Below are 9340 nucleotides of genomic sequence, written 5' to 3' on the forward strand. Positions count from 1 at the left end.
GCATCCTACCGAGTCACCGACTGGAAAACGGCGTCCTATTCTTACCCCCACGAAACAGGTAGGAAGGGAGAGCGCCGAACGCGCATGCAAAAAATAATTGAAGGAGCTGGACAGGACTCGCTGTCCACTTGCATCCGCGAGTCAAACGCCCGCCGTTCTTCGGAATCATGAGTGCCTTATGCAGTGGGGAGGGTCGAATAAGGGCTGTCAACGGGTCGGGTACCCGACCAATCAGGGTATATGCGTGGATCCGCTCAAGTAAGCCGTGTTAGGTCGAGTACCAGAGAAAAATCATAACCCAAATCCGGTCTGCATATTACTCGAGTGGGGATTTACATTGACCCGAATACTATTCGGCTCAACACTTTGAATGTCATACCCAGAAATTCGGGTTCGGGTCGTGTTGGGCACCTGATACAAGTAAAAAAAAATGACAACTTTTTCATGTGTTCTAAACAAGAGAAAGTTTTCAACGTGAAACAAATGGCCCCTAAAACACCTCGATTTTGGTGTGAACAAATCTTTCCATCTTAAGAGTGGAGAACTTTTTTCTATCAAAAGTTTTAGTTTAAAGTAGGGGTGCAAAGGGTTTGGATGATTTGAGCCTAACCCTGTCGGATCTGAATCAGAATCCAAAAACAAAAAGTAGATCCAAATATGGATTTGAATCCAAATCACATCGGATGAGGTTAGATTGAATTTGAATCTAAAACATATATGATAATTCTGGATCCAGGAAAAATATAAAACAAAACCAGCTATTTATATGTAAAAATACATTCGGGTCGATTTTGATTCGGATCAACCCTAGATCTGACTTAAAATGCTGATCTGAATCCGACCCAAATCCGAAAGTGATCCGATTGAATAGATCCAAATCCACATTCGGATTTTGCCTAAAATAATGTGCCTCGCATATTCGATCAAGCTCAACCTTTGCTAGGCCAAAAATGAAAAAAAAAGAAAAAACGCCGTTGCCGGGGATCGAACCCGGGTCACCCGCGTGACAGGCGGGAATACTCACCACTATACTACAACGACCTATTGATAGATATATTGATCATTTTAATAAATTGACTATTCAACGTACGGTAAACAAAGGGCCGAAGTCTAGAATCCAGACTAGATTAGATAATTAAGGGGTGACTTTTTTTTGCTATTGGCAGTTACTTTTGCTCCTGTATTCAAGATATGATATGTATTTGCTATAGTTTTTTTACTAGGTTGTTTGCAAATTAAGTCTCCGGCTTTTGGTCGATTTGCAAAGTAGTACCGGCCTTATGCACTTATGCAAATTGGTTCCTACCTTTTTCACTGTTAGTGCAAAAATGGTCCTTCTGCTAAATGTTTGTCAAACTAACCATGATCAAATGTTGACCATGGTTAAATATCAAGTAAAATTACTATGCACTCCCTACCTGTCTCCTCTCAAAACCCTTTTCTTCCCAGACCACCGAGCTCTCACAAGCAGGGATTCCGGCAACTGCTCGGTGATTTCCATCAGTTGTTCGGTGTACGTCCCTCGCACAAGGTCTATCACGGCTTGTTGGGGTGAGAAACCATCTCTCACTCTCTGTAAGGGTAGAGCTGTCAAATTTGCCTGACCCTAACGGTTTTCGTAAAAAAAAAAATTAACAGATGTTAACCTCATGGACTAATTTGCAAGAGTTTGGGCGTTTGCATGTCACGGAATGGGGGTGCCGCGGCCCCCGCTTTTCGTGGATTCTACTGCCAAGAAAATGGAATCGGACCTCCCACGAAAACCGTTTCTACAGAAAACCCACCTCCAGCAGTAAAAGAGCACGCCCGTCGAGGGTATTTTTCCAAAAATGCACTATTCCACAGTTTGTGTTGTCACTTTCGGTTCCGCAAAAACTCACGACCGTCGATGCGTTTTTGGGGAAAACAACCCACTTTCCATGATACACAAACGCGCTCTTAAATTCTTAATCAAAAGGTGAACACGATTTGCAAAAGCGCAAAAAGTGACGAACAATTTGCAAATCGACAAAAAGGCAGGGACTAATTTGAAAAAAAAAAACTTTTAGTTTTGGTGTTGATGTTTGTTCGTGTCATGTAGACCCCACCACTTATCCCCCTCCATACGGTTGTCGAGAGAGAGAGTGTGTGTGAAGAAGGGTCGGTGTGCGCGAAGAAGCTTGTCCGGTGCGTTAATGGCGTCACTGGGCATTTCAGGTGGGGCTCCTCCCAGCCTAGACGAGCAGCTTCGAGTTCGAGACACGGCAGGGTGGTCTTCATTGGATGTCTCTCTCTCAAGGTTATCCGGTAGGTTCAATGTTGGTTGAACCTGTTTTGGTATCGTAATGTTGATGGTTATAGTTCGGCTCTCTCTTTCTTTAAAGTAAATACCAATACCACCCATCAGTTTTTTCTCTCTTAATTGCATCTAAAGTAGAGTTGCAATCTTTTTTTTTCGAAAGTAGAGTTGCAATCTCTCTCTAAAGTAGATCTAAAGACTATGCAAATGGTGAAGGCTGATTTGGAAGACGTGGTTGCTTACTACTTGATGGTTTATTTGGATGGCGTGCAATGATGCTATTTTTCATTAAATTTCAGTCATCCTTAATAATCTCGTCTATAAAATCATGGTTGATGTACATGTGATTCTATGCATCTTAGAGACCTCTCATTTCTTCTGATCAACGTTCACTCATCGGTGGTGCCTTCTAGTCCAACAGATCCTGGTTGAGCTTGGCTTTGTTGTCGGTTGCTATTTGTAGTTTTTTTTCTTTAACTTCTTATTTTTCTATATCTCTATTTATGTTTTCTATCTTGTTTGGTTCATGTGTTCAACATTTTGTTGATCTTCATGAGTGGTAATGTTTTCTATAAAATCATGGTTGATGTACATGTGATTCTACTTATGCATCTTAGAGACCTCTCATTTCTTCTGATCAACGTTCACTCATCGGTGGTGCCTTCTAGTCCAACAGATCCTGGTCGAGCTTGGCTTTGTTGTCGGTTGCTATTTGTAGTTTTTTTTCTTTAACTTCTTATTTTTCTATATCTCTATTTCTGTTTTCTATCTTGTTTGGTTCATGTGTTCAACATTTTGTTGATCTTCATGAGTGGTAATGTTGATCTTCTTTAGGCTCTCTCTCTCACATTACCACCATGTCTTTCTTATCTCCCCAAATATTAACATCTTTGTGAAAAAAAGGATCTGGAAGGGATACTTGGTCCACCTCAGGGAGGGCATATCTCGAGGCTGGAATTCAAGAGGAAGTTCGAGAACGACGCCAATGCCATGGAAGAATTCCGCCAACAAGTCCAAGAAGAACGGCGCAACCGCATCGCCAAAAGACAGGTTTGCACCACCACTACCATCCTGCTTGTCTTTCCTTTTAGTTTCTTCATCCCTTCTCTCGTGGTTTCCAATTCTAGCTTCTTGTTTTAGGCTCGAGTCATGCCGGAGACGGATGCCGGGGTCATCGAATAATTCCTTGACACTGAAGATCGGGATATTGAATACGGAATTGCAAGATTGAGACCAAGGTCCTCACACTCTTCAATTCTACTAATTCTGGATTTGTTTCATGATTCTTGTAATTAATTTGTTTGGATTTTGATGAACGATTTATTGTTATATTGTATATCCAGCTATGTTTGCTCCAAAACCATCTTCAATTTTAGTGAACAGATTCAGAATTGGATTTTAGATTGATGTTTTCAAGGTTTGAACTTTATGATGTTTCCATCTACCATTTACTGTACAATTTAGCAACATAAGCCCAATCATGTGTGTATGTGATCCTATAGTTAACTTGACAGTGAACCCCCAAGAAGTTTTTGGTAAATGCACAAGGACCCTTTTTCTGGGGAATAAGCAATTTGGGAGCCAGTCCTGGCTAAGGTACCATTTGGTTTATACATATAGTGTGTGACTAGCGATCTATATATCATATTCTACAAGCATGAAGAATTGGGTTGAGGATTGTTCTCAAATCTCTTCGCCTGAATTTTGTTGACATGTGCCTTTATGTATGCATTTCCATTAACAGATGATCTGTGCCTTTGTACATTTCTTGGCTTAGTCTTAGAAATTGTACGAGGAACCAGATTATGATGAGTGGAACTGATGCTATGTAAACCATAAAAGTTATTCTGCTGGCATTCAAAGATTTTTTTTCCACGAACTGAAACAGCAATATTGTGTTATGAGGGAACATTTTTTTAATAGCCACTTATGGTCCTTAATCAGTTGAAGTCATGTATGCATGAAGATGGAACCTCATTCTCAGTGTTTCTAGCTTAATAAATATGCTGGCATGCTTACTCATTCTGTTAATATAATGAAATTTTGCAGGTTAAACAAGGAGTTTTTTGCACGCGGAACTCGAAATCGGCCAACTACGATTTGCTGTCGCAAAAACAAAGGTTTTCTCTTGAAATAATAAGCTAAAAAATATGGTTCAATATAACAACTTTTGCAGATCTGTTGATCCATTTTCAGGACATGGAGAATAGGCTGATTGAACTGGAAGCCATGCAGAAGGTTCTGATGGAAGGAATTGGTCGGTTCCTATCATCCTAAATACGGATCTTGAGGGTATTAAACAGTTGTCATGGCTAACCATGAAATAATTCAGTTTGTTATGTTTCATGCAACAGAAGCATAGGATAACATGCAAGGGGACCTAATACTAGCAAAAGAATGGTTGGCCAGAATATTGCAGTCAAAGGAAAAGAAAGCAACTGTGTGTATAATAATAGTCATATGAACCAGTCTCTGTTAACTATAGTCTTGTTTTCCAACTAACACGATGCTCTCCTTGAGACAGTTGTTGGATATAGTTGAGAAAAATGAGATCAAGAGATCATTGTTGACACTTCTTGATCAAAACATAGCAAGTGCACATGAGAATGAGCAGGTAGAGACTTTTGCCAGCTGACTTGTTATTTTAGGTAGGTGTTCTCTTTGTTTCTCATGTCTTTTCTGTCTATTTTACAGAAACAAGCAGCAGAGTATACGGAGAAAATCCGTTCAGCCATTTTGAAGTACATGACAGTGTAGGAAGCAAATCAGAAGAGTTTAAGATGCTACCATGTGTTTTCATCAACCTCAAAGTGCACAGATGCAATGGCCATTTAATTAGGGTTCAGTTCTTTATCATTTTTTTTTATAGATGAATCAAGTAATTGATGTGCACCTATCCTCAACCATGGCATTAGTGTTTGTGTCCAAAACTAGTATACCCAATGTGTGTGTAACTTGAATGCTTTTTGGGATGTTAGAAGTCCCTTCAACAAAAAGTTTTGGGGAATTTGTTTTGAGGTTGTTGTAGCCGTCCTCATTGATTACTCAACGGAAGGGTGAATTAACTGAAATAGTATGAGATGAAGAGGATTGAGACCGTTTTATTGGAAAATTGCGACCAATATCTCATTCTATCAACATTTTCTGTATTCAAGTTTCATCTTCCAATAAATTGGCTCTAATGACTGATTAAAAGTGCATCCCCAAGCAAAAGAGTTTCCATAATACATGGATTGTTTTATGAGATCTAATCCAATCGTTCATATTAGAGCAGATTCATTATTAGCTAAGCTAATACTAATATGTTCATTAGAGTAGATTCATTATTAGCTAAGCTAATACTAATATAATAAATGGCTTGTTAATAAAGAGAATATAGAAACCAAGGATAAAGGAATTATTAATAATGAAGTGAAGATTGAACCTTGTATTCAACTGTCAACCTCCGGTCCATTGGAACAATTATTTATTTCATCGTACCTCATCTCTTTTTTTTAGAGAAATTATAAGGATAAATGACAAGAAGATATTGGAACATCAGTTTGGAAGAGATGATGGAAGTGGGGGTTCATTTTGGTCATGGTACTAGGAATAGTAAATGGAATCCTAGAATGACACCTTACATCTCTGCAAGGGGTAAAGGTATTCATGCTACAAATCTTACGAGAACTGCTCGTTTTTTATCAGAAGCCTATTTCAAAGCTTTTTGTTTAACATACAGCTCAATTCAATCAGAGCTGGGCCAGCTTGGATCTCTTTTGGTCAAATATCTTAATCTCTCCCAATGCAATAGATATAAAGAATTTCATTAAATCTAATGCTTTTTCTTTTACAAATGCCTGAACCAAACAAACAAGGCCCTCTTGATGCATGTTTCATTGTTTTTGGTAAAAAAATGAATCAAGAAATCAGGACTTTTTTTTTACTAAAGAATAAATGCAGAAAAATAGGACTTGCCAACCCATGTAAATAGTCAAGGATATGCGGTTGCTGATATACACGATTTCACTGCAGCTTGCTACAGTCCCCTCTCTCTTATCATCTCTCTCACCCTGTCTGCATCATCCCACCTTTCTGCCCCACAGTATATCTGCAAAAGAAGGTTGAAATTTTCTACATTATCAGGCTCCAACTCAAACAGTCTATCAGCTGCTATCTCACCCACATCCACGTTCCCATGTACACTGCAGGAAAATAGCAACGCTCCCCAAATGCTTGCTCCATCCTCTAGTGGTGACTGCATTTCCTCAATGATCAAGTTGTATGCTTCATCAATAAGTCCTGCTCTTCCTAAAAGATTCACCATACATGCATAGTGTTGTATGCATGGTTCAATACCATACTTTTCTTGCATCAATTTGAAAAGATACCGACCTTCGTCAACGAGGCATGGAGATGACACTGCTTGGCTAACACATGCAGATAACAATGCAACAAAGGTGATACTATCAGGAGTGATACCAGAGTCGATCATGATGTTGAATATGGCAAATGCTTGTTGGGAATCCTTTCTACCATAAGCATAGATGATGGAATTCCACGATACGACATCTTTCTCTTTCAACTGATCGAACACGGTTCGAGCACGACCGATGCAGCCCAACTTGGAGTACATACCAATCAAAGAATTGCCCACCGATAAGTCTAACTCATTTCCCTGCCTGAGAAGTCGCGCATGGATTTGACTCCCGATTTTGAGACCGTGACTGTCTGAGGCAGAAGCACAGCCGGATAGCATTGCAGAGATTCCAATGGAGTCTGGTTCAAAACCTTCGGCAATCATGAAACGGAGCATATTGATAGCGTAATCCAAGCACCCATGTCGAATGTATCCAATCAGCATCGTGTTCCATGAAACAATGTCTCTTTCAGACATTTTATCGAACAACTGCCGAGCCTTTACAATTTCGCCGCACTTCGCATACATGTCGATGAGGGCATTCGTAGCAAACCGATCGCCACCATAACCGCACCGGATGATATGCCGATGGACGTCCTCTCCCCTCTGCAATGACCCGATCCCTGCACACGCCTTGAGCACGCGGGGGAAAGTGAAACTATCAGGCTCAACACCCATCTCGTCCATTTGGTAGTAGAGAGTCATCGCATCGTCATACTGACCTTGCTCGACGTACCCAGATATGAGGGAGTTCCACGCAAACACCGAAGCCGGTTGAGGCATTTGGTCGAACACTTTGTGGGCATCCTCGAGACGACCACACACGGCATAAAACCTCAGGAGTTTGGCCGAGAGAGACGTAGTCTTCAGAAGAAGACGCGGTGAGATGAGTTTATGGATCTGAACGCCCTGTTGGAGGGCACCCATCTGAGAGCACGTCTCCAGAAGGGAGGAGAAGATGTCAGGCCCGACCTGAACTCCTTTCTCCACGCAATTTTGGACGTCCTTGATGGTCTCGTTGAGCATTTGCAGTCTGGTCGTGGTGTGGGGGCGGTGGAGGAGAAGGGGAGTTGGTGGCGGTGGTGGTGGTTTGGTGATGAGGTTTCCTCGTCCGTTCTTGCTCTGATGAGAGAAGGGTTGCCGACGATGGTTGTTCTTGCTCCTGCTTGGGCGATGACATTGGTAGCGGCACCCACAACCCCGCGCAGACAAGGGTGGTGATGGTGCAGCCGCCTCCATCTAGTTGTGGCTGCTGCAGCAACGTCGCGCTACCAATGCTTAGTTCAGCCAGACTCCGAGCGTAAGTCTGGTGGGTACCGGGAGTGCGCTGCAGAGACCTGCTCTACAACTACAAGAAACGGAGTAGGATGGACCATAGCGGTCCAGAAATATGGTGGATATTTTGAAAATATCGCGGTCTTAGTTTTTCAGTGGGCAGTATTATACAAACAAAAATAGCATGATATTTAAAAAATGCATTCGTTTAAAATATTGTGTTTTAGCATGAATTTAACCCATTATAATGTGATACAAACGGTTTCTTGCAATATTTTTATGTCATAAAGGCACACGCATATATATATATATTATTTACATTTATATTTATATCAATATTTTTCTAAAAACTTTTCACGAAAAATGACTATATTGTACAGCAAAAATGACATGTTTCATGAAAGACCTTATAAATTCATTTGATGTCCAAAATCGCAAATACTGTTGTTTTTAGGATATTTTTAGCTTCGCACCTATCATTTTCAGTGTGAATTTCTTTTATATGTGAATTTCTTTCGTCTCTACCGGAAATGCTTTAGTTGCCGCTATCACCGACGATCAATGCTCAATTCATCACCTTGTCAAAAATCAGTCTTCGACGAATCTCCTAGTGTTGCGGGGCAGATTCTGTTGCGACTGGATAAGCTACCACTTGGCGGTTGAGAAGACCTGGGTTTTATGATGAAAACTCAAACCTCGCAAATATCTGAGTTATCGCGCATTAAAAATTTATCAAATTTGCTTGAAATAAGTGTAAGCAAACTTTCTTTTAAACTCAAACCGACAAACATCTCAAATACTTGAATTACCTTGCATAAAAAATATAATAACGTCGCATAAAAAATCTCAGAGATTTGTTTTTAACTTGAACCGATAAAACTCACAAATACTTGAGTTAACTCACATAAACAATTTATGAAATTCACATAAAATAAGTGCGAGAAAACTTACTTTTAAACTCTCGAACATCCAAACATCGTAATTGAGGTCCACAAGTTGGGGACCATAAAAAACTCACATTTCAATCTAACATGGGAAGTCGATGGGAAGAATGTCGCAGCCTCCTCAGAATCACCAGAAAAGTCACCAGAGATAAGAAAACCTAAAAAATTATGCAGAGTGGATTTGGGGGATTACATGTTGGGGACCATGAAGAACCCTAGATTTTATTCTTACAAAGAAGCAAAAATTTTGAGATACTGGTACCGGGTCAAAAATAACCCAGACCCGCTACTACCATCTTAATCGCAGAAAAAAGGCATGCATTTTAAATTTTAAAACACATTTCACAGATTTTTTATGCAACATTATTTCATTTTTTATGTGAAGTCAGGTATTTGCGACGTTTGGAGGTTGAAGTTTAAAAGAAAGTTCACTCGCATATATTT

General features: G+C 40.2%; 1 protein-coding gene, 1 non-coding gene and 1 pseudogene across 3 annotated transcripts; 1 reads left to right on the plus strand and 2 right to left on the minus strand.

The window, feature by feature from the left end:
* Nucleotides 1-969: 969 nt before the first annotated feature.
* Nucleotides 970-1041, minus strand: TRNAD-GUC (transfer RNA aspartic acid (anticodon GUC)). The gene has a single exon. It is a non-coding gene; the product is annotated as a tRNA-Asp (tRNA).
* A 1133-nt stretch (nt 1042-2174) lies between these two features.
* LOC149822014 (uncharacterized) lies at nt 2175-5357 on the plus strand (annotated as a pseudogene). The gene is made up of 8 exons (XR_016425772.1): nt 2175-2264; nt 3182-3328; nt 3419-3516; nt 4328-4398; nt 4475-4535; nt 4633-4718; nt 4803-4892; nt 4973-5357. The product of XR_016425772.1 is annotated as an uncharacterized LOC149822014 (transcript).
* A 677-nt stretch (nt 5358-6034) lies between these two features.
* Nucleotides 6035-7991, minus strand: OTP70 (Tetratricopeptide repeat (TPR)-like superfamily protein). The gene has a single exon (XM_089981145.1). The coding sequence runs from the start codon at nt 7914-7916 to the stop codon at nt 6297-6299; it is 1620 nt and encodes a 539-aa protein (XP_089837271.1). The 5' UTR covers nt 7917-7991; the 3' UTR covers nt 6035-6296.
* Between the last annotated feature and the right edge of the window lie 1349 nt (nt 7992-9340).

Source organism: Nuphar pumila, chromosome 11 (genome assembly GCF_984573655.1).
Source record: "Nuphar pumila chromosome 11, dmNupPumi1.hap1.1, whole genome shotgun sequence".
NCBI lineage: Eukaryota > Viridiplantae > Streptophyta > Magnoliopsida > Nymphaeales > Nymphaeaceae > Nuphar > Nuphar pumila.

What these genes read in the sequence shown, in the direction of transcription:
- OTP70 (XM_089981145.1), bottom strand. Translation starts at nt 7,916, where the DNA reads ATGGAGGCGGCTGCACCATCACCACCCTTGTCTGCGCGGGGTTGTGGG.